Genomic DNA, 26415 nt, shown 5'->3' with positions numbered 1-26415 from the left:
TACTAAGCCCGGCGGGGAAGCCCGCCCCGCCCCGCCAAAGCCCGCCAAAACCAGCGGTTTAAGCGGTGCGGGTTAAGCGGGCTTTTGTTATTTGGCGGTCCCAATTTTCCAGCCCGGCCCGCCTTTTTGACAGGTTACGCGGGCCAGCCCGGCAGGTTTAGGCCCGTTTGCCATCCCTACTTGCACGAAATGTGAATTTACGAACGAGTCACTCGCACCTGCGTCCTCCCTCACTCTGGCATCAGTTGCCGTTGCATCCTCTGTCTCCACCATTGCTGTCCCTGCACGCCGTGCCGAACATGCTGTCCACGAACCCACTGTCCGCATTACGTTTCTGCGATCGCCGCGCCGCATCCCCTCTACCGCTGTTGTCTTCGTTGTCACGTCGTTCCCCCTTCACCACCGTCATCTTCACCGCCCCACGTGCAACCCCCTCCTCGTGGAGCTAGCTGTTGTGCCGCGCCGTTAGTTGCGATGCTCAGAATGCATGCGGTGGTTCGCGTCTGCGCCGCTGCCGCAGCCTCCACCCCGACGATCCTCTGGGCAGTGCCGGTGCCCTCCGCAACCAAACTCCGTTGCCACAACGCGTGCTTTGCATGCGCAATTTTCTCCTCCGCAGGACCACTGTGGCACCCTCTCCCTTGCGATATACATTACCACCGTCTACCGCAGGCGCTCCCTCTATCGGTTTTCACATTTTCAATCGCGATAAAAGACACCTCCACTAAAAGGCACATGTATAAGAAGACACATTAAGAAAACACATTCACAAAGACATTTCTATTGGACACAGTTATAAAAAAAAAACCATAGCCATAAAAAAGACACGACCCAATAAAAAAAACACTTCCATTAGAAATTCGGTGCAGCGGTGACCGTGACCTTCGGGAGCAGCCACAATGGTGGTACTAAGGACATTGGTAGTTAAAAAAATAGGAGGAAGTGGTAAAATATAATTTTGAATTATGATAAATTTGAGTAATTGAGGTGTATTTTTTTATTTGATGGGCTTTAGAGTCTAGCCTAACAAAAATTGACAGGAGTTGGTAGAATCCTTTTTAGTTACGTAGCAGGATTGAAAAGTTTACATAGGCTGCTACGCATAATTATTTTTTGGGTTTTGTTAGGTAAACAATAATTTTTGTGAACAATGTGAAAAATGGGTTTTAGAATTGGCCGAATAAAATAAAAAAAACACTCTACTTTCAAATTATCCCCTAAACTCTAATATTAAGATAACCATCCGCACACCTAATAAATTGAACATCCACACATTATTAACTGTGTATGAATAAACCAAATCAAAAGAAATAACCATCCAATTAAAAATAATAAACATAATCATCTGCATATTTATTAAATTAAATATGTAACATATCCATTATTCACATTGTTTAATATTTTCATTGTCTACCTATACTACTTTTCCTTATTTTTTATTACATAAAAACTCAATTAATTGTGTAAAACTACAGAAGAATTCAGTTCAACTATATACTCTCTTAGAGAACACTAATAAAAAAAATTGATTACGTTAGAAAGAGATTTATATTTTTTTAATTTAATAAGAGAATGATTTTTTTTTGACCAAATATATGTTGAAAGATAAAAATTTATCTGCAGTTGTTTTTATATAAAATTAATAATAAAAAAATATTAAATAATTTAATAGATTTAACTAAATTATTATTTAATAATTATCAACCATTAAATTCACATAAAAACTATTGTATTTGAGTTTTTCACTATGATAAAAACACTTTCCTAGAACGGGGGAAAATAATTTTAAAAAAATGAAGTCAGTTGACTTTGTGAGTAGTGAGTAATTGTCGAGAGGCTAAATTGATTAAGACTGATATTGATCGATAACGATGTGAAGTTTTTCACTCACTTTATGCTTGGATGGTTTTCAGTTTTCACTCAACACAACTTCTTAATTAATTTTGTTATATATATATATATATATATATATATATATATATATATATATATATTCATTTTGCTCCTTTTCATTGAACTATACAAAAGATATTCTCACTATTTGGTCATGCCATATGCCCTGTTAATTTATCATTATTTTCCGAGCTTTCACAACAATTTTTTTTTTAAATATAATATTTTGTACCACAAGTTCTTATTATACTCATAATCAATAAAAAAAATGTCATTAAATAAAAATGTGAGTTATTAGTCATTCTTACTTTGACAGATATTTCTCTTATTAATTGTCTCTATACTTTATATTTTATGAACAACATTAACACCAAATAAAACCTATAATTGATCAAACCATATCATTGTAGAACCTTTTTTTTCCAATATTGGATTATTAGAATTTATTAGGAGTGAATTTTTCAAAAATGACCTAAATTATATGTTATATACTGTTGTAGGTTTTTACAATGACGTTTTATTTTTTCATAATAAAAAAATATTATTATTATAAAATATTAATAATATTTTATATTACTACTATGACAATGTAAAATATTAAAATAATTAAATATTATCGTATTTCACATCAAAATCACCTGTAGGGGTGGCAATGGGTAGAATATGGTAGGATTTGGATCCAACCCTAATCCTACCCACATGTTACAAAAAATATACAACATTATTATATAACTTGATGATAATTTAAAATAGAACTGATTTTTATGTAAAAAAAAATATTAAATTATCAATTAATAATTTTTTTTAGTAGCTAAGGATCTTTTGTATTTAGTAAGAGGTTTTTGATTTAACATCCACTTAAAAGATATTTTTATATAAGTATATAATATAAACATATATAAAGTATGGGTTGGTCGGGTAGAGTTGAAGCTCAACCCACACCCTACCCGACCCGCACGAGAACCCTACCCGCACCCTACCCTACCCGCTGCGGATCGGGTTAGATACTCGTGGGTATGGTACATATTGCCACCCCTAATCACCCGTGTCACAAAAAAATTATCCTATCATTGTGACTTAATATATATGAACAGTTTTTTTTTGTTTAATTAAAAAAATGATTTGAAACCTGCGCATGCAACCCTTTTTCTTGCATGTTGGATCATGATCAGTGGCAGTTTTCGTGGCTAGTTAAAGGGTACAATTTGGCAAATTTGTACATATGCACATTGATTGTTTCCTCCTATAGGAAAATTCCACAAATATAGTATATGCTATGCTATGTATCCTTCAACAAGTTACGATGATGTTGATCTATGTTTTGTACAAGAACACAACTGTAGGAAAATGACTAGTATATATAAGATAATAAGATCCAATTTAATCATGGCTTGAATTGGAAAATAACCTTCTTGGTAAAAACACTTCACCCCACATACGATTTACTATAAAGGAACCATTCTTTTCTTTGTCCAGGCAGATCAACAGACACAAGAAAGCACAATCTATCTTTGCATGCTCACAAGCTTATTTATTGTTATTCGTTGTGTAATTCAGTGTTACGGTTTTGGAATAATATAATTTTTTTATGAGAAATGTTAGGAATTAGTATTATTACTAATAGAAAATAAATACAAAATTGTTTAGTGTTAACTTAAATATAAAATAAATTCAAAAAAAATATTAATTACTTAATATTTATATATTTTTATATATTGATTAATTAAACTTGTACTACGAGTCTTGGACTACGGATAAGGTGATTGGTATGACTTTGTCCTTGAAAAAGGAGTTCCGAAATATTTTTGAGTTGTAACGAATGACTATCCTCTCCATCATTAGTGGCTCTTGGATTCTTCCTCGGTAGGTACTTTTAAGATTAATTGTGATGCTAGCTATCATAGCAATGATGTTCGGGTTAGTTTTTTGCAGAGATTAGAAGGGAATGTATCAATGAGGCTGTCTGGGAACAATTGAGAGTCATAGTATTATGCAAATAGAGTTGTTTGCTATTTGAAGAGACTTTCTTTTATCCTAAACTCGAGGCAAAGAGAGTTGTGTGAAAGCCTTTACTTTTGTTAATAATTTACAGGATTGCTCTAGTTTTATTGATCTTTTGGTATTAAAAATCCAAAATATCATGTCTTAGAAATGACGTGCTGATCTCCGGTTGATCTTGAAAGATACAAACGCAATAACAGACATCATGATAAAGACTGCAATGAGAACTCTTTCGCCTCAGGTGAAACTTCCGTTGCCTTAAAAGGAGTTTGAAAGTAGTATATATTCAACAAAACTGCCTTTCTTAAGTAGTTTTTTATTTGTTTTTTTTTTTTTGTTATTGTTTGTTTTTTTTTCAATCACAAAAAAAAAAAAAACACTTAAACTTGTGACAAATTATCTTTTTTTTTTTTTACATAAGAAACACTCTTATTTAACGAAATAGTCAAATAATACTTACAAAATGTAGAAAACACATAAAATTTAAAACTAATAAAAAGAAAATAGATAAACTCTAATTCGATTACAAATTGTCTTGTTTAAAGTTAGAACAACAAAACATATTTTTTGAAAAATTAATTCCTAATAATTAGTAGTCACTTGTCAGTACCATATATTTTAGTTTGTTAGATGCTTTAACGTGTTTGTGTCTGCATGTCACTGTCTACATTGCATAGAATTAATTGTTCATTCCTACAGCAAATATATATATATAAAATAAATGAGAGAACAGTCACGGTAGAAGGCTCGTCATTTCAATCAAATTTAAAAGACGTGATGCATGCATATGCATGCTGTATTAGATCTCCAAGTTTTGATCTTTTAATTTTCAGTTTTTCATTCACACACGATGAAAAGAAAACCAGTTTTAAGAATATGAATAGAAATGATTAAATTATTCATGTAAAATAAAAGTATTATGATTTGCAAATTATTTTAAAATATTATTTAAATACATAAATTTGCATGAGTGACAACTGAAATATATTTATGACAAAATATAGTTATATGGTCTAAGAAAACTGACAATTCAACAATTTCTTTCAATATCAAAATTTTAATTTTAACGTTTTGGCCATATTTTTCATATAAGAATTGGGTAATTATTTTTCTTTGATTTAGTCACAACTCATAATAGATAATAAGTCAAAATAATAATAATACAAAGTTACAAACTAAAAAAGAAAAAGAAGAAGAAGAAAGGAGGCAAATACCCATATTTGTTAGAGAATACAGTTTCTGTACATTAGTCATTAACTTGATGACTATCTCACACGTGGTCGTTAAGTGTCTATGTATGCAAACTTGGACAAATCAGTCCTTGAAGAATTTAAAAAAATCTTAAAACATTCTTTGAAAAAATTTTAAAATTTTAAAATAATCTCTTCAAATGTTTTTAATCTTTTTTAAAAACTAACTAACATCTTATCATATATTTATTAATTAAAATAATAAAATATTATTAAAAATATATAATAAATAAAGGATATAAAAAATAATAAAATATATATTAAAAGATAATTTTATTTATTAATACTAAAATGTCGTAAGAAATAATATTATTTAATTATTAACTAACAATACCTACATGGAAGTAATATAGAAATCATAATAATAACAACTAATTTAAGATGTCATTATATTATGAAGACCATTATTATATACCTAAATTTTTAAGATATTGACACTAAATAAATTTAGAAATATATTTTTAATTATAAAAAATCTATTTTTTTGACATAATTGTTAACTATAGTAGTACACACATGTAAGTCTAATTTGTGCAACATTATAATTAGTGAATTTCAAAACTTTCTGAGACGTAAATGGAATACTTGGATTTCCCAAGACATTTATTCTTTAAGTGTTGCAAAGTATTCAGAGTTTTACATTATGATTTTGTAAATCATTCACATTGACTTGGTTTTCGCATTGTATGTAAGTTCTAGACTGATGCATTCATAAGCATTTGCACAAATATTCTCAATTGTTAATGTAAAAAATTTAATATTAATAAGAATTTTTCTATTTCTTGAAACAACACTAAACCCTAAACCCTAAACCCTAAACCCTAATATTAAAACAATGATCATAGAATAGGATATCTGCAAATTAAATTAAATTAATATTTTACTTGATAAAAAATAAATGAGTTTATTTATTTTAAATTATTCTTTTTTTTTAAATTAATGCTTTTCAAAATTAATTTATAATTTATTTTAAAAATACATAAAAAAATTTGTATATAAATAAATAAATTTAAGATAAATAGACTGAAAAGTTTTAGAAATTAAAATTTATTAATTTAAAAATAATTATATATAAATAATTCATGAGGAATATTCTAGAATTTTAAAAATCTTTTATAGACTATTTTGAGATTTTTTTTTAAATTTTTTAAAAACTATTTTATACTTCAATCTAGGAATTAATTTGTCTATATCAAACACGTAGAATTATCATTCTACCTCAATCACTTTTAGTTACTAATAAAGAGAGACTATCTAACGAAAATAAATATAAGAAGTGCATCTAAATAACCGTTTAATTAAATAATTAATATTGTCTAAATTAGGTTCCAAAATTTTAGAATGAGAATTAGAAAATATAAATATGATTTTTGGACTCAATAGATTTTTCTGAGTCAGAAAATATATTTTTCGCGAAAAATCGAGTAAAATCGCGAATTGACAGCCGAATCGATTGACATTGTTCACGAGTTTGGCCTATGCATCATACAAGGCAGTTTATTGGTATGACCCAACAAGCAGTGACATTGAGTCTGGATTGCACATTCTGAGAGGGGATGCAGGAATCAATGAGATGCGAGAGAACAAGTTGAGGAATTCAACCACTGATGAGTTTTACATTTTCTTCGACCACCCCATGGATGAGCCACAGATAGTAGAAGAAGATACTGCTGCAGAAACGGGGGCGGAAGAATTTGATGATCACATTGATGTTGATAGCATCATGAGGGAGTTTCAGTCATCACCATCTACAGAAGATGATGGAATGATAGTGGGGAGGACGAACTGTATAAACCTCCTCTGACTGTCTTTGAAACTATTTCTGATGATGATTATTCTAGCTGTGATGAGAAAAATGATGGTATGAAGAGAAAAAGAACTCTGAAAGGAAAGGAGAAGGTTCTGCCAAAGAGTAAAGTCAATGTCAAAGAAAGGAGAGGGGCAGAGTCAAGTAGAAGTAAAAAATGCGCTAGACCAAGGAATGTAAGTGGAGTGATGCCAAAGGAACCAGAACAACTGCGAAGTCCAAAGGAAGTGGGTCTACAGTAAAGCCCAGAAAGACCAGGCCTGTTGCCAAGCCCAAAGGAACTGGACCAAATGTAAATTTCCAAAGAACTAGGCTTACTGTACATGCTGAAGAAGCTGTGCCTACTGTGCAGCCCAATGATAGGCCTCCAATCAGCCTCTATGTTAATGAGGAGGATTCAGATGATGATGACCCCGTTTATGAGTATGAATCAGAGGATCTTCACACACCAGTGTCTTCAGAGGATGAGGGAGACAAGCATGAATTTTCAGTTTTTAATGATGAGTATGGGTTTGGAGAGGGTAGATTTGAGATTGAAACCAAGTTTGCAACCATTAATGGGTTCAAAGAAGTGTTAAGAGATATGTTCATTTTTGAAGGAAAGGAACTTGTCTGAATAAAAAATGATAAGAAAAGGGTGAGGGTTGGCTGCAGTGATAAAGACTGTCTATGACTGGCACATCTATCCTACAACAAGACACTGTTATACTTCCAGATAAAGACTTATAAGCCAGAGCATACATGTGTTAGAAATTTGGGTAGTAATGCTGCTGATCAACACTGGATCAGTAAGAAAGTGGAGAAGAGAATGGCAAGTCAACCTCATATGACAACTAATGAGACAATCGACTTCCTTAGAGAAGAGTTTCATTTGGTGGTGCATTCGAAGATGGTTTACAAGGCAATGAAAGAGGCTAAAGAGAGGATAATAGAAAACGAAAAAGAACAGTATGGCAAGCTCAGGGACTATGGCATGGAGATAATTAAGAGTAATCCCGAGTCGACAGCAAGAGTTGATGTGAAACCTATCCCTCAATCCCTCCCTGTCTTTGACAAAATATATATCTGCTTCGAGGAGTGTAAGTAGGGGTGGAAATAAGTCAGATCAGGCTTTACTCTTAACAGGTCTAGCCTATCATGTAGTTACTTGGCCTGAGGCTGGCCTGCAGCCTGTTATAGACTCTTTATAAAATATTATGTCTGGCCTGTTATTCAGCCTGATTTGGTCTGAAACCTATTAAAAATTTTGATAAATTTTTCTTTTATAAAAGTAAAAATATTATTTAAAAAAATTATTTATTAATAAAAATATTTATATGTAATATGTCATATTTAATATTTACAAAAATTTTTAATCTTTTAAAGTATTTAAAATATATAAAAATATTTATAATAAAATATAATAAATTTAAAATATCTCATAATTTTATTAATAATAAAAAATTATTTATATATTTAGTTATGTTTTAACAGATTTAGGTAGGCCTGACAGGCCAATAAAACTAATTAGTACCGTTCTTCAATCTGGAGCAAATTTTCGGAGAATCACCAAATTAGACACATTGCAGTTTCATCCAACTATTGACAAAATAGTATCTTACCTTGAAGAATGGACAACCGAAAAACATTCTATTAGGGTTAGTTACTGTTCTAGACTTGTAAAGAATGGCATATACGCCATAGAAGCACTTTGGTGCAATCCCATCTCGATCACATCCTCTTGGCATGGCGCATGAAGATCCTGCTCCAGGTCTTGTGCATGAAGAATCTCCTTCACTCGTCATGGACGATCGCACTATCAACGGTAATGGGTTCGAATAGGGCTCAGTGATGGCAACGACGTCGTTTTGGGGGCATAAGGACCAATTTGTCCATTAACAATTTATTCCCCATCCACATCAACAGCCAAAACGGATAGCTCAGTTTCCACCCTTCCAGATCAGCATTCTCCGTTGCCGTTTTGAGCCCCAACTTGACGGAGGGGTATAATTGTTACGCATTTTATAAAGTAAAAAATTTAAATGTATTTTTCAATCCTGAGGGACGAAAATGTCGGCTTCTAAAAATGTCAAAAACCTATTTGTCTTTTACTCTAAAATATTCTATATAGTATTCCCTGCTTTACTATCACATTACCTTTTGACATCTACTTCATTTAATAAGAGGTTAATATGAAAATGAGATTAAATAAAAGTTAAACACCAAGAATATTGTGATAATTTCACACTTGTTCTCCTTGAATAAAATTCTAATCTGATGATCCATTGATCATTTTTGCATTCCTCTGTTTAGTTATGAGTGTATGACTTGTGCCATTATACATGTACAAACTTTTGTGCAAAACAATTAAAATCAACCACAATATAGTTAGTTAACTATTTAAATTAGCTGTGGAAGCTCAATTTATGCGTAACTCCTATAAAAATAATGATAACTTCCATTACTCTATTCATCACAGCAAGGGGGAAGAGTAGAAGATGAACAAGAGAAAGAAAACCACACATGGAATTCAGTTCAACCATGCTCATAAGTACAGCCACTACAAGCTCTACATGCCACATTCAACTGTCACTAAAACAGAGATCATAACTCAGACAAAGATATACATTGACAGATAAAAAATATTAAATTTTCTACCACAATGGCAGCGACATTCAATCAGCTAAGAGTGCATCTGGTAACTTCAACATAATCCGCCACCATGTCTGAGATTTCTATTAGTATCTTCCCTGATGGTTTGACATTTGATTATCTTGGTGAGATATTAAAATTAAAATTTTTATCATATATAAATTGAGTTTAATTTTAATGTGTTGACAGTTTAAAAGTTTTTATAGAGTCATCTAATTACATCTATTTTTTGAATCACTATTCACGTGATCAATATTAAAAATAATTATTTTTACTAATGCGACATTACATAATTAAATACACGTATAAAATCGTTTTACATTAACAATATATTAAAACTAAATCCATAAAAATTTTAATATTTTGATTTAAAAGTAATTAAATTTTTATATTTTTTAACTTTAGAAAAGTTTAATAATCCCCAGGTGACCTACCTATTTGCTTTTAGTCTTGCTTGATTGGCCCATTTCAAAAGTTAAAGGCGCTATCCATCCACGTGGCATGTGGCATTAACATGAACCAAAAAACTTGTGGTTTGTGAACTTGTGTTGCACCCTTTTTCCCTCTCCCACAATGTTCTTTTAGCGGGTAATGTGGTCTTGCATCACAATGTGCACTATGTTGTTTGGCTTTGATCTAATTTGGTTTATTTGTATCTGACTCTTCTTCAACGAACACTAGGATGTACTATATTTTGCTTCTTTCTTCGAATTCCAAAGGGTTTGATTTGTTTTTTTTAACTGAATTTCATTCTGAGTGAACAATGTCATCCGCTTACATGTGACTCCGTTTGGGAAACTCCGAAAGTTACTTCTTTTAACTTTTGATTTATAAAAAATTATATTAATAGTGTTTGGTACAATTTTTTAGATAAACTTTTAATTTTTTAAAAAGTTATTTAAGAACTTTTGAAGAAATTAAAAAATATGACATGCACAACTTTAAAACAAAGACTTCTATAATAACTTTTTAAATACAAAATAACTTATTTAAAAGTTGTTATTAGTAAAAATCCTTATATTTTAAGCTCCTTTTTCAAAAGAACTTATTTAAAAAATTTAGCCAAACTGACCCTTAAGGGACTTGTTATTTATTAGGGCAAATTGTACAAACAAATAAAGTAAAGTTTAAAATTATCTAATTACAACATTTACATAATAATTATATTTTGATACTGAACTTATTTTATATAATTTATTATAAGATAGGATGTAGAAATTTTAAAATTTATACATAAACTGTTATAGAATATCGCGATTTAAACTTAAATTGAATTATGAATAAACCATTAAAAACTGAAAAAGATTTACATGAAAAAAAAAAGAAAAAACAGAAAACGTTGAAAGGTGTCACAGTTTATTCACATTCATTGTTTCATTCTATGAAGCATTGGAAATTGTTCTTGCCTGGTTATTCCGAGGTATAGCTCGTCCTCTGATAAGGTCGGCGGACTCCTAGAGTGAACCAAGATATATGTCGGCGGCGGATGAACAGCGAGGGTGAGTACCTGCAAAGGCACTCCGACGCTCAAGTTAGTGTCAAGTGGATAATAGATCTTAATTTGGAAAAGTGACGTACCTTTCTCGGCTTTTCCTGTCTGCTTTATATTAGTGTAAATGGTCGGCCGTTTTCCTTAGGTTGTAACGCCCAGGAAGAGGATTAATTGTAAATCCGACGTTATTGATTAATGGTTGTTTATGGCCATTATGAAATCATCGGTTATGATCGGATCTTAGGCGTTACCGAGCTATAACTTGTGACCGATGCTTACTGGTCATATCAGAAACTAAACTATAGACATAGATCATACTTATTTCCAACACCATAACACTACATAGTAATCCTCCTAATAATAACCCCATCTTCCTCCTATATATAGAAAATAATGAAATTGAAAATTCTACAGCAATAACAACAACAACATTCATTAATTCATATTAATTATGCATCTTATCTAAATATGCACATGCAACTGCTACAATGCTAAAAGGCACATCAAAACCTTATGTTTAGATAATGTGAGATAAAGGGGGTAACCTTCGAGTGAATTGAAGTATAAAAGTATAAAACTCACCGGTCAAAAAAGACCAACTCATCAAACAAATATCAAATTTTTCACATTTTAAAGGGTGAACTAATAATTGATTCTACTGTTCTAAAATGACATATATACACTTTTAATTTCAAATCACAACTTCAACCTATATAATGCTGTAATGAACCAAGAATGTCCATGAAAAAAAAAAAAGCTACTCAGAAGCCAATTTTTGATTTGGGGCAGTCTTAGATGCAAGCAGAAATAAGCAAAAAATCAAACTTAAGTCAAAGAAGAGAACATTAGAATGTAGTCTTTTTACGCACCTTTTTGAAACCTTCACAACTACTTTTCGGATCAACGAAATTGCCTACCCCTCTCTTAGTATAATGCTTCTGAATAGCATTATACCTTGCAGCTGTCGGTCTCACCCCATTCATAATGGCCTTCTGGAAGATGATCTCTGCCTCCTCTATCTCTGCAAACTTGAGAAGGCCTATGAGCCTACACCAGATGTTCGGAGATATAAAGCCCTTACTGGCTAGCATTTCCAAAAAAGCATCTCTGCTTTTTTCCAACCTGTCTTGAGATGTATAGACATGAAACATCAATCCCATATTGTAGAAAGACCTCGTAAATGATTTAGGAAGAAGATCGAAAACTTTCTCTGCTTCATTCAATTTTTTTAACCTAACAAAACTCTTTAATGCAGCTTTGGACAGAGAAGGAGGTGAAGATGGAGAGATAGCTTTACAGGCCTCCCATATTCGCTTCACATAATTTCTGTTCCTCAATTTTGTATGACATCACAATAGTGAAGCGAATATGGAAGGCCTGTAAGGCTATCTCTCCATCTTCACCTCCTTCCCTGTCCAAAGCTGCATTAAAGAGTTTTGTTAGGTTAAAAAAATTGAATGAACCAAAGGAGGTTTGCGATCTTCTTCCTAAATCATTTACGAGGTCTTCCTACAGCATGAGATTGATGTTTCATGTCTATACATCTCAAGATAGGTTAGAAAAAAGCAGAGATGCTTTTTTGAAAATGCTAGCCAGTAAAGGCTTTATACCTCCGAACATCTGGTGTAGGCTCTAGACCTTCTTCTCAAGTTTGCAGAGATAGAGGAGACGGAGATCATCTTTTGTTTCACATCATTTCTGTTCCTCAATTTTGTATAACATCGCAGTAGTTGAAAGGCAATGGACCGAAATTGAATTAATTGGAGTAAGCTAATGCCAACATGAAAAGGAGTTACTTGTAGAAGAAAACCCTCCACCTCCCTCAATAGCTTTGTTGCTTCTACCCTAGTCCAAACATAATATGTTCCTGTATTTCCTCTAGACAAATACGGAAAAAGGTTTGTTGCTGTGAATGATTCTGTGACTCTTGACCATAGTTCTGTTAGGGTGGATAATTCTGTGACGCTTGACCATAGTTCCTTCCATCCCCTTGCATAGGCCCCCTATTATTGTAGGAGGGATTTCCCTGATGGTTTGACATTTGATTATCTTGGTGAGGACGTCTTCCTGTGTTTCTTCCATATTGTATCGGTGGAGGCCTAGGGATAATTGTTCCATTGATGTACTTATCTCCTATTTATCATGAAACCACACAACAAAAGTCACAGAAATCATGTTACAAACAGAAAGGCATCAATATATCGAAATGATTATAAAATGATGCTACTAAGTCAAAATGGTAAAAATCAGCTTATTTTGCCATAAGTAAAACCATCACTAGGTTGGTTCAAGTAGTTTGAAATTTATTTCCTAAAGCTTTGTGGAACTTAAAAAATTTTAATTCATCAGACAAAAAGAGCCTGAGTAAATTGTTGCTAAGAAGAAATGATACCTCCATATTCCTTGTTCACGGGATCAATATAGGCATCTGGGAGCACAGAGATGACTCCAGGAAGTTCTGTTACAACAAATACTTTCAAATTTCTTGGATTCTTCTTCAGACATAACAGCTTGAAAGCCAGTGTAGTAGGTAGTGGTACCGCAGGCGTAGATTTTCTGCTTTGCCTCCTCCACACTAAAGCCAAAAAGCACAAATTTAAGAACCACAGAAACGCAACAATCTCGCAGAGAGAGAGAGAGAGAGAGAGAGAGAGAGAGAGAGAACCTGATGCCGAGACCATTTCTTCGGGGGAGGGTTTGTTGTCTCCGGGGAAGTCCATGCCGAAGAGCCAGTGGTGGCAGTCGCAGCCCTCGAACAGTATATCGTCGGGGTCATTTCGTCGGGGATGTTGGACGCCGACGATGATATGTTCGACCAAAGCGATATGGACGACGACCTGAATGAACGGGACAGCCAAGGTGCTGGTGCTGGGGCTGGAGGAGCTGAGGGAAGGACGCGGCGAATGGCGAGGGAAATTGGTGGCGCAGAGGTGGCGGCTGAAGAGGAGAAGGAGCGGTGGAGGGAGGAGATAGCCCTGAGGGTGCGACGGAGGCGAATCGAATTGGAGGCGGCCATGGCGGTGATTGAGTGGTAGGGTTTTGGAAAATGGAACGAGAGTGAAATGAGAGAGAAAAGTGCGAGTGAGGATTTAACCAATTTGTGTGTGTACTGTTTAGTGAATTAGTGGTAAATACCTAGCTCGGCCTGGGGATTTTTTAATTTTGATATTAGGTTTATAGTAGTGTTTTTTAATTATATGTAAATTTTGGTGTGTTTCTTTTTTTTTAATAAAAGGATAGATAAGTTTTTTATTTTTTTTCACAAACAATTTGAAAATATATTTAATTTGGATGGATGAGTCCTTCCGTCTAAATATTTCCGTTAGACCCAATAAAAAAATTTGACATGAGTCCTGTTCTAATGACCTGGCATTATAGGTGCATACGTGGACAGATGAGTAAAATGATCGAAGATCGAATAAATAAATTCCTAATTATACATGTTGTATTAGACCTCCAAATTTTGATTTTTTAATTTTCAGTTTTTCACTCGCACGATGAAAAGAAAACCAGTTTCAAGAATAACTAAAGATGTGAATAGAAATGATTAAATTATTCATGTAAAATAAAAGTATTATGATTTGCAAATTATTTTAAAATATTATTTAAATACATAAATTTGCATGAGTGACAACATGAAATATATTTATGACAAAATATAGTTTTATGGTCTAAGAAAGCTGGCAGTTCAACAATTTCTTTCAATATCAAAATTTTAATTTTAACATTTTGGCCATATTTTTCATATAAGAATTGGGTAATTATTTTTTCTTTGATTTAGTCACAACTCATAATAGATAATAAGTCAAAATAATAATAATACAAAGTTACAAACTAAAAAAGAAGAAGAAGAAGAAAGGCCACAAATACCCATCTCTAATTTTGATTGTGTAAATGTACGTTTTCTAAATGAAATGTGTATTGTATTTGTTAGATGTGTTTATGGGGAGGCTCTGTCTCGGGGACTCGGAGTTGGGTTGGGTGGGAGGTTTTTTTTTTTTTTTTCGGTCTAGGCCAATTTGTTGGTTTAGGTCATGACAAAAAAAAAAGAATTTTTATAAAATTTTAAATTCGATTGAATGTTTTTTTTTTTCCAAATATAATCCATCCTGGAGTTTTTAAAATTGGATGTTTTAGTTCTTTAGATCTTAAAATACAAAAATATTGTATTTCTGTTAGAGAATACCGTCTCTATATATTAGTCACTAACGATGACTATCTCACATGTGGCCGTTAAGTGTCCATGTGTGCGAATTGGACAAATCAGTCCTTGAAGAATTTAAAAAAATCTTAAAACATTCTTTGAAAAAATTTTAAAATTTTAAAACAATCACTTCAAATGTTTTTAATCTTTTTCAAAAGCTAACTAACATCCTATCATATATTTATTAATCAAAATAATAAAATATTATTAAAAAAATATAATAAATAAATGATATAAAAAATAATAAAATATATATTAAAAGATAATTTTATTTATTAACACTAAAATGTCATAAAAAATAACATTATTTAATTATTAACTAACGATACCTACATGAAAGTAATATAGAAACCATAATAATAACAACTAATTTAAGAAGTCATTATATTATAAAGACCATTATTATATACCTAACTTTTTAAGATATTGACACTAAATAAATTTAGAAAAATATTTTTAATTAAAAAAAATCTATTTTTTTGGCATAATTGTTAACTATAGTAGTACAAACATTGTAAGTCTAATTTGTGCAACACTATAATTAGTGAATTCCAAAACTTTTTCGAGACGTAAACGGAATACTTGGATTTACCAAGATATTTATTTTTTAAGTGTTGCAAAGTATTCAGAGTTTTACATTAGAATTTTGTAAATCATTCACATTGACTTTGTAGTTGACCAAAACTTATAAATTTGACTTTATAAATGACTTGGTTTTCGCTAGGGGTGTGCATGGGCCGGGTGAAACCGGGTTTGATGTGACCCAGACCCGACCCGAAATATATATCGGGCCTATTTATTAGACCCGAACCCGACCCTAGATCCGATGAAACCTATACACTTTCGGGCCACGATTATACCGGGTAAAAACCGGGTGAAAACCGGGCCGTTAACATTATATTACCTTGATACATTCTTATAAGTTAGCATATGAAAATATCAAAATTTTCAAGACTCCAACCATTATTTGACATGGTAAAATTCACTTAGAAAAATATAACAAGAACCAACTCTTCTCTAAAATTAAAGCATAACCATAATCAATACTAATATTGTCTAATAACACCAAATATTTAAATCAATACAAATAACACAATATTATGCATTAGTCTAAAATCTTATGTATTTTAAACATAAAACATTAACTTATAGTCTTATAATAACTAATAACACAAAATATTAAAGTTTATAATACTTAAATTCCACATAAAAATAGCCATCATCCATCACTAATAATACAAAATATTAATTGTGTATGATGACCGGGCCACCGGGCCGATTTCGGGTGACCCGAGCCATGGCCCGGACCCGACCCGAAATAATGACCGGGTCTATTTTTAAGACCCTTACCCGGCCCTAGACCCGGTGAAATCACACCAAAATAGACCCTAAAGTGTTCGGGGCCGGGCCGGGTCTTCGAGCCGGGCCGGGCCATGCACACCCCTAGTTTTCGCATTGCATGCAAGTTCTAAACTGATGCATTCATAAGCATTTGCACAAATATTCTCAATTGTTAATGTAAAAAATTTAATGTTAATGAGATTTTTTCTATCTCTTGAAATAACACTAACTCATTATCTTCTTTATCATTATTTATTAAACAATGACCATAGAATATGATATTGCAAATTAAATTAAATTAATATTTTACTTGGTAAAAAATAAATGAGTTTATTTATTTTAAATTATTCTTTTTTTTAAATTAATGCTTTTCAAAATTAATTTATAATTTATTTTAAAAATACATAAAAAATTTGTATATAAATAAATAAATTTAAGATAAATAGACTGAAAATTTTAGAAATTAAAATTTATTAATTTAAAAATAATTATATATAAATAATTCATGAGGAATATTCTAGAATTTTTAAAATCTTTTATAGACTATTTTGAGATTTTTTTTAAAATTTTTTAAAAACTATTTTGTACTTCAATCTAGGAATTAATTTGTCTATATCAAATACGTAGAATTATCGTTCTACCTCAATCACTGTTAGTTACTAATAAAGAGAGACTATCTAACGAAAATAAATATAAGAAGCGCATCTAAATAACCGTTTAATTAAATAATTAATATTGCCCAAATTAGGTTCCAAAATTTTAGAATGAAAATTAAAAAATATAAATATAATTTTTGGACTCAATAGATTTTTCTGAGTCAGAAAATATATTTTCCGCAAAAAACGAGTAAAACCGTGAACTGGCAGCTAAACCGGTTGACATTGTTCACGGGTTTGGCCTATGCATCATACAAGGCAGTTTATTGGTATGACCCAACAAGCAGTGACATTGAGCCCGGACCGCACATTCTGAGAGGGGATGCAGGAATCAATGAGATGCGAGAGAACAAGCTGAGGAATTCAACCACTGATGAGTTTTACATTTTCTTCGACCACCTCGTGGATGAGCCACAGATAGTGGAAGAAGATACTGCTTTAGAAACGGGGGCAGAAGAATTTGATGATCACATTGTTGTTGATAGCATCATGAGGGAGTTTCAATCATCACCATCTACAGAAGATGATGGGAATGATAGTGGGGAAGACGGACTGTATAAACCTCCTCCGACTGTCTCTGAAACTATTTCTGATGATGATTATTCTAGCTGTGATGAGAAAAATGATGGTATGAAGAGAAAAAAAAACTCTGAAAGGAAATGAGAAGGTTCTGCCAAAGAGTAAAGTCAATGTCAAAGAAGGAAGAGGGGCAGAGTCAAGTAGAAGTAAAAAATGCGCTAGACCAAATAGTGTAAGTGGAGTGAAGCCAAAGGAACCAGAACAACTGCGAAGTCCAAAGGAAGTGGGCCTATAGTAAAGTCCAGAAAGACCAGGCCCATTGCCAAGTCCAAAGGAACTGGACCAAATGTAAATTTCCAAAGAACTAGACCTACTGTACATGCTGAAGAAGCTGTGTCTACTGTGCAGCCCAATGATAGGCCTCCAATCAGCCTCTATGTTAATGAGGAGGATTCAGATGATGATGACCCCGTTTATGAGTATGAATCAGAGGATCTTCACACACCAGTGTCTTTAGAGGATGAGGGAGAAAAGCATGAATTTTCAGTTTTTAATGATGAGTATGAGTTTGGAGAGGGTAGATTTGAGATTGAAACCAAGTTTGTAACCATTGATGGGTTCAAAGAAGTGTTAAGAGATATCATTTTTTAAGGAAAGGAACTTGTCTGAATAAAAAATTATAAGGAATGGGTGAGGGTTGGCTGCAGTGATAAAGACTGTCCATGACTGACACAAAGCATACATGTGTTAGAAATTTGGGTAGTAATGCTGCTGATCAACACTAGATCAGTAAGAAAGTGGAGAAGAGAATGGCAAGTCAACCTCATATGACAACTAATAAGACAATCGACTTTCTTAGAGAAGAGTTTCATTTGGTGGTGCATTCGAAGATGGTTTACAGGGCAATGAAAGAGACCAAAGAGAGGATAATAGAAAACGAAAAAGAATAGTATGGCAAGCTCAGGGACTATGGCATGGAGATAATTAAGAGTAATCCCGAGTCGACAGCAAGAGTTGATGTGAAACCTATCCCTCAATCCCTCCCTGTCTTTGACAAAATATATATCTGCTTCGAGGGGTGTAAGTAGGGGTGGAAACAGGCCATGTCAGTCTTTGCTCTTAACAGGTCTGGTCTGTCATGTAGTTACTTGGCTTGAGACTGGCCTGCAGCCTGTTATAAGCTCTTTATAAAATACTATGTCTGGCCTGTTATTCAGCCTGGCCTGGTCTGAAACCTATTAAAAGTTCTGATAAAAATTTTTTTATAAAAGTAAAAATATTATTTAAAAAAATTAATTTTTAATAAAAATATTTATATGTAATATGTCATATTTAATATTTACAAGAATTTTTAATCTTTTAAAGTATTTAAAATATATAAAAATATTTATAATAAAATATAATAAATTTAAAATATCTCATAATTTTATTAATAATAAAAAATTATTTATATATTTAATTATATTTTAACAGGTTCAGGCAGGTCTGACAGGCCAATAAAGCTAATTAGTACCGTTCTTCAACCTGGAACAAATTTTCGGAGAATCACCCAATTAGACACATTGCAGTCTCATTCAACTATTGACAAAATAGTATCTTACCTTGAAGAATGGACAACCGAGAAACATTCTATTAGGGTTAGTTGCTGTTCTAGACTTGTAAAGAATGACATATACGCCATAGAAGCACTTTGGTGCAATCCTATGATGCATAGACACTGACACGGACACGGGACACGACACGATACGGGACACGCTGACACGCGAATTTTAAAATCTTACATGACACGGGGACGCGCATACATATAAAATATAAAGTGTTTTTTAGATAAATCGTATGGATATTTTGATATTTTATTAATATTAAAATATAAATTAAAATTTTTAATTATTTTTAATGTCTTATTTTAATTATATCAAGTATTTAAAATATTTTTTATTTTAATAAATAATAATATATACTATATCTAAATTTATTTTAAAAATATATGTTAAGAATAAGACAAGACACGCTGACACGTGATGGTATTTAGGTGTGTCCAGGTGTGTCCGGAAATAAATTTTTTATTTTTTATCAAGACACGGTTGCACACAACAGACACGCGTGTCGGACGAGTGTCGGTGAGTGTCATGTCCGAAATATGTCCGACACGCGGACACGGTAACTCAACGAAGTGTCCGTGCTTCATAGGTGCAATCCCATCTCGATCACATCCTCTTGGCATGGCGCATGAAGATCCTGCTCCAGGTCTTGTGCATGAATAACCCCCTTCACTCGTCATGGACGATCGCACTATCAACGGTCATGGTTCGAATAGGGCTCAGTGATGGCAACGGCGTCGTTTTGGGGGCATAAAGACCAATTTGTCCATTAACAATTTATTCCCCATCCACCCCTCCAGGTTAGCATTCTCTTGAACCCCAACTTGATAGAGGGGTATAATTGTTACGCATTTTATAAAGTGAAAAATTTATATGTATTTTTCAATCCTGAGAGACGAAAATGTCGGCTTCTAAAAAGGTCAAAAACCTATTTGTCTTTTACTCTAAAATATTCTATATAGTATTCCCTGCTTTACTATCACATTACCTTTTGACATCTACTTCATTTAATAAGAGGTTAATATGAAACTGAGATTAAATAAAAGTTAAACACCAAGAATATTGTGATAATTTCACACTTGTTCTCCTTGAATAAAATTCTAATCTGATGATCCATTTTTGCATTCCTCTGTTTAGTTATGAGTGAATGACTTGTGCCATTATACATGTACAAACTTTTGTGCAAAACAATTAAAATCAACCACAATATAGTTAGTTAACTATTTAAATTAGCTGTGAAAGCTCAATTTATGCGTAACTCCTGTAAAAATAATGATAACTTCCATTACTCTATTCATCACAGCAAGGGGGAAGAGTAGAAGATGAACAAAAGAAAGAAAACCACACATGGAATTCAGTTCAACCATGCTCATAAGTACACAGCCACTACAAGCTCTACATGCCACATTCAACTGTCACTAAAACAGAGATCATAACTCAGACAAAGATATACATTGACAGATAAAAAATATTAAATTTTCTACCACAATGGTAATTAGGGATGGTAAAACTTCCCGAGACGCGGGCATCTCTGCGGGAACTGCCCCGAATAGGGATCCGATTGTGAGAAATTTCTTCCGTGGGGATGGGGATAGGGGATAAAATTCCTCCGAAGCAGGTGCGGGGACCCGAGCGGGGATCCCCGACCCGTCCCCGCTATTCCCCGAAATTTATGAATTTCCTGAATTATCCTTAATAGTTTATTTCTCATATATGTTTTTTAGTCATTTCTCATACACACATATATAGAAACCCAAAACTCCTAATCTTTATTTCCATGACCCTTCTTCAATTCAGAGATCCATAACGCTGTCCATACTCCATCCAACCTCTCTGCAGCCACCCCATCGCCATCCTTCTAACCGCTTCGTCACACCTCACCGTGCCATCACCCTTATCGCGTCGTAATTTCTATTTGTGGCGTTCCTTTTCGTAACTCTGTCGTCGTGTCCATTCTCCTCTCTGTTGCCGCGTCTCCCACCTCGTCCACTGCTTTGTCCTTTGGCTTGTTGTTGCATCCTCCCATTGCGTCATTTCGAAAGAAGTCACCATCGTGTCATTTAGACTTTTTGTATAAAATCTTGCAGTTTTTGTATAAGATATATACTTGTAACTCTATTCATATGGAAATTAATAATTAGTTAGAACTATTATATAGATGGAAAATGGGATCCCTGCGGGGAATGGAGCCCCATGGGAAATGAGGATGGGGAACAATATTCCCCCACGGCAAGGAATGGGGACAGGGATGGGGAGCAGGGAGACATCCCCTCTCCCGTCCTACCCCATTGACATCCCTAATGGCAGCGACATTCAATCAGCTAAGAGTGCATATGGTAACTTCAACATAATCCGCCATCATGTCTGAGATTTCTGTTAGTATCTTCGCTGCAAGGAGACAAAAAATAATAATAAATGTAATCTTTTCATGAATTGCTTGGCTCGCCAATCAAATTTTCAAAGACTAAAATATAAAACTAAATGTTCTAAAAAAAGGAAAAGCATTAGCTATTCTAAAACCGTTCTCTATAGTAACTAGTCCTATCCAGAAATAGGAACTTTAGTACTTTACTATATCCTTCTTTATTTTGTTCTACCATACCTCTCCAATAAAATTGCCATGGCCAGGGGTTTGACATTTGATTATCTTGGTGAGATATTAAAATTAAAATTTTTATCATATATAAATTGAGTTTAATTTTAATGTGTTAACAGTTTAAAAGTTTTTATAGAGTCATCTAATTACATCTATTTTTTGAATCACTATTCACGTGATCAATATTAAAAATAATTATTTTTACTAATGCGACATTACATAATTAAATACACGTATAAAATCGTTTTACATTAACAATATATTAAAACTAAATCCATAAAAATTTTAATATTTTGATTTAAAAGTAATTAAATTTTTATATTTTTTAATTTTAGAAAAGTTTAATAATCCCCAGGTGACCTACCTATTTGCTTTTAGTCTTGCTTGATTGGCCCATTTCAAAAGTTAAAGGCGCTATCCATCCACGTGGCATGTGGCATTAACATGAACCAAAAAACTTGTGGTTTGTGAACTTGTGTTGCACCCTTTTTCCCTCTCCCACAATGTTCTTTTAGCGGGTAATGTGGTCTTGCATCACAATGTGCACTATGTTGTTTGGCTTTGATCTAATTTGGTTTATTTGTATCTGACTCTTCTTCAACGAACACTAGGATGTACTATATTTTGCTTCTTTCTTCGAATTCCAAAGGGTTTGATTTGTTTTTTTTTACTGAATTTCATTCTGAGTGAACAATGTCATCCGCTTACATGTGACTCCGAAAGTTACTTCTTTTAACTTTTGACTTATAAAAAATTATATTAATAGTGTTTGGTACAATTTTTTAAATAAACTTTTAATTTTTTAAATAAACTTTTAATTTTTTAAAATATTATTTAAGAGTTTTTGAAGAAATTAAAAAATGTGACTTCTCCTATTTTCAAAAGTTATTTTATCACTCCTATTTAATGCACAACTTTAAAACAAAGACTTCTATAATAACTTTCTAAACACAAAATAACTTATTTAAAAGTTGTTATTAGTAAAAATTCTTATATTTTAAGCTCCTTTTTCAAAAAAACTTATTTAAAAAATTTAGCCAAACTAACCCTTAAAGAACTTGTTATTTATTAGGGCAAATTGTACAAACAAATAAAGTAAAGTTTAAAAGTATCTAATTACAACATTTACATAATAATTATATTTTGATACTGAACTTATTTTATATAACTTATTATAAGATAGGATGTAGAAATTTTAAAATTTATACATAAACTGTTATAGAATATCGCGATTTAAACTTAAATTGAATTATGAATAAACCATTAAAAACTGAAAAAGATTTACATGAAAAAAAAAAACAAAAAACAAAAAACAAAAAACGTTGAAAGGTGTCACAATTTATTCACATTCATTGTTTCATTCTATGAAGCATTGGAAACTAAACTATAGACATAGATCATACTTATTTCCAACACCATAACACTACATAGTAATCCTCCTAATAATAACCCCATCTTCCTCCTATATATAGAAAATAATGAAATTGAAAATTCTACAGCAATAACAACAACAACATTCATTAATTCATATTAATTATGCATCTTATCTAAATATACACATGCAACTGCTACAGTGCTAAAAGGCACATCAAAACCTTATGTTTAGATAATGTGAGATAAAGGGGGTAACCTTCGAGTGAATTGAAGTATAAAAGTATATAACTCACCGGTCAAAAAAGACCAACTCATCAAACAAATATCAAAATTTTCACATTTCAAAGGGTGAACTAATAATTGATTCTACTGTTCTAAAATGACATATATACACTTTTAATTTCAAATCACAACTTCAACCTATATAATGCTGTAATGAACCAAGAATGTCCATGAAAAAAAAGCTACTCAGAAGCCAATTTTTGATTTGGGGCAGTCTTAGATGCAAGCAGAAATAAGCAAAAAAATCAAACTTAAGTCAAAGAAGAAAACATTAGAATGTAGTCTTTTTACACAACTTTTTGGAACCTTCACAGAATGTAGTCTTTTTACACAACTTTTTGGAACCTTCACAACTACTTTTCGGATCAACGAAATTGCCTATCTCCTCTCTTAGTATAATGCTTCTGAATAGCATTATACCTTTCAGCTGTCGGTCTCACCCCATTCATAATGGCCTTCTGGAAGATGATCTCCGCCTCCTCTATCTCTTCAAACTTGAGAAGAAGGTCTATGAGCCTACACCAGATGTTCGGAAGTATAAAGCTCTTACTGGCTACCATTTCCAAAAAAGCATCTCTGCTTTTTTCCAACCTGTCTTGAGATGTATAGACATGAAACATCAATCTCATGCTGTAGGAAGATCTCGTAAATGATTTAGCGAATATGGGAGGCCTGTAAGGCTATCTCTCCATCTTCACCTCCTTCTCTGTCCAAAGCTGCATTAAAGAGTTTTGTTAGGAAGTTTGCGATCTTTTTCCTAAATCATTTACGAGATCTTCCTACAGCATGAGATTGATGTTTCATGTCTATACATCTCAAGACAGGTTGGAAAAAAGCAGAGATGCTTTTTTGGAAATGGTAGTCGGGCTTTATACCTCCGAACATCTGGTGTAGGCTCATAGACCTTCTTCTCAAGTTTGAAGAGATAGAGGAAGCAGAGATCATCTTCCAGAAGGCCATTATGAATGGGGTGAGACCGACAGCTGCAAGGTATAATGCTATTCAGAAGCACTATACTAAGAGAGGAGGTAGGCAATTTCGTTGATCCGAAAAATAGTTGTGAAGATTCCAAAAAGTTGTGTAAAAAGACTACATTCTGTAAAGGTTCCAAAAAGTTGTGTAAAAAGACTACATTCTAATATTCTCTTCTTTGACTTAAGTTTGATTTTTTTTTTCCTGCTTGCATCTAAGACTGCCCCAAATCAAAAATTGGTGAGGACGTCTTCCTGTGTTTCTTCCATATTGTATCGGTGGAGGCCTAGGGATAATTGTTCCATTGATGTACTTATCTCCTATTTATCATGAAACCACACAACAAAAGTCACAGAAATCATGTTACAAACAGAAAGGCATCAATATATCGAAATGATTATAAAATGATGCTACTAAGTCAAAATGGTAAAAATCAGCTTATTTTGCCATAAGTAAAACCATCACTAGGTTGGTTCAAGTAGTTTGAAATTTATTTCCTAAAGCTTTGTGGAACTTAAAAAATTTTAATTCATCAGACAAAAAGAGCCTGAGTAAATTGTTGCTAAGAAGAAATGATACCTCCATATTCCTTGTTCACGGGATCAATATAGGCATCTGGGAGCACAGAGATGACTCCAGGAAGTTCTGTTACAACAAATACTTTCAAATTTCTTGGATTCTTCTTCAGACATAACAGCTTGAAAGCCAGTGTAGTAGGTAGTGGTACCGCAGGCGTAGATTTTCTGCTTTGCCTCCTCCACACTAAAGCCAAAAAGCACAAATTTAAGAACCACAGAAACGCAACAATCTCGCAGAGAGAGAGAGAGAGAGAGAGAGAGAGAGAGAGAGAACCTGATGCCGAGACCATTTCTTCGGGGGAGGGTTTGTTGTCTCCGGGGAAGTCCATGCCGAAGAGCCAGTGGTGGCAGTCGCAGCCCTCGAACAGTATATCGTCGGGGTCATTTCGTCGGGGATGTTGGACGCCGACGATGATATGTTCGACCAAAGCGATATGGACGACGACCTGAATGAACGGGACAGCCAAGGTGCTGGTGCTGGGGCTGGAGGAGCTGAGGGAAGGACGCGGCGAATGGCGAGGGAAATTGGTGGCGCAGAGGTGGCGGCTGAGGAGGAGAAGGAGCGGTGGAGGGAGGAGATAGCCCTGAGGGTGCGACGGAGGCGAATCGAATTGGAGGCGGCCATGGCGGTGATTGAGTGGTAGGGTTTTGGAAAATGGAACGAGAGTGAAATGAGAGAGAAAAGTGCGAGTGAGGATTTAGGGCTTGTTTGGGTGAGCTTTTGAGAAAAGATCTTTTTTCGAGTTATCTTTTTTTAAAAGATCTTATAGAGAAGTAAAAGTAATTTTATGTTTGGATATCTCATGTAAAAAGGTCTTTTTATCTATCAATTATGTTTGGGTATAACAATATAAAAGTACTTTTTTGTTTATTTATTACACGAAAAACATCTTTTTTTTAAGGAAAAAAGATCTTTTAAAAAAAGATGTAAATTACAGCTTCTCAAAAAAGATCTTTTTTTGATTTTACTAGTGCTTTTACTTTTACTACTAAAAATTTGCCAAACACGTTAAAAAATAAAAAAAGATCTTTTTTTATTGAAAAAAGATCTTTTTTTAACAAAATAATGGCGCCCAAACATGCACTTAACCAATTTGTGTGTGTACTGTTTAGTGAATTAGTGGTAAATACCTAGCTCGGCCTGGGGATTTTTTAATTTTGATATTAGGTTTATAGTAGTGTTTTTTAATTATATGTAAATTTTGGTGTGTTTCTTTT

General features: G+C 33.1%; 2 protein-coding genes and 1 long non-coding RNA gene across 4 annotated transcripts; all 3 read right to left on the bottom strand.

Moving 5' to 3' along the window:
- Positions 1–9161: 9161 nt before the first annotated feature.
- Positions 9162–12121, bottom strand: LOC140179881 (uncharacterized). Its single transcript, XR_011873735.1, has 2 exons — positions 10989–12121; positions 9162–9680 (listed from the first exon to the last, which is right to left on the bottom strand). It is a non-coding gene; the product is annotated as an uncharacterized lncRNA (long non-coding RNA).
- Positions 12122–12804: 683 nt separating this feature from the next.
- On the bottom strand, positions 12805–14178 carry LOC112754426 (multiple organellar RNA editing factor 1, mitochondrial). Its single transcript, XM_025802070.3, has 3 exons — positions 13740–14178; positions 13467–13649; positions 12805–13207 (listed from the first exon to the last, which is right to left on the bottom strand). Exons 1-3 carry the CDS (start codon positions 13792–13794, stop codon positions 13017–13019), a joined length of 429 nt encoding a protein of 142 aa, XP_025657855.1. The 5' UTR covers positions 13795–14178; the 3' UTR covers positions 12805–13016.
- A 10624-nt stretch (positions 14179–24802) lies between these two features.
- On the bottom strand, positions 24803–25912 carry LOC112754427 (uncharacterized). Of its 2 annotated transcripts, XR_003178554.3 has the most exons (3): positions 25472–25912; positions 25199–25381; positions 24803–24939 (listed from the first exon to the last, which is right to left on the bottom strand). XR_003178554.3 is itself a non-coding variant. In XM_025802073.3 (2 exons), exons 1-2 carry the CDS (start codon positions 25820–25822, stop codon positions 25304–25306), a joined length of 429 nt encoding a protein of 142 aa, XP_025657858.1. In that variant the 5' UTR covers positions 25823–25912; the 3' UTR covers positions 25089–25303. The 2 variants fall into 2 exon arrangements, 1 of the variants encoding a protein (XP_025657858.1); XM_025802073.3 differs by lacking the exon at positions 24803–24939 and having other exon boundaries at positions 25089–25381.
- Positions 25913–26415: the final 503 nt, after the last annotated feature.

This window comes from Arachis hypogaea, chromosome 16 (genome assembly GCF_003086295.3).
Source record: "Arachis hypogaea cultivar Tifrunner chromosome 16, arahy.Tifrunner.gnm2.J5K5, whole genome shotgun sequence".
Lineage (NCBI taxonomy): Eukaryota > Viridiplantae > Streptophyta > Magnoliopsida > Fabales > Fabaceae > Arachis > Arachis hypogaea.
Note: the sequence above shows the minus strand (reverse complement) of the source record. Positions and strands in the feature narration are given on the sequence as shown.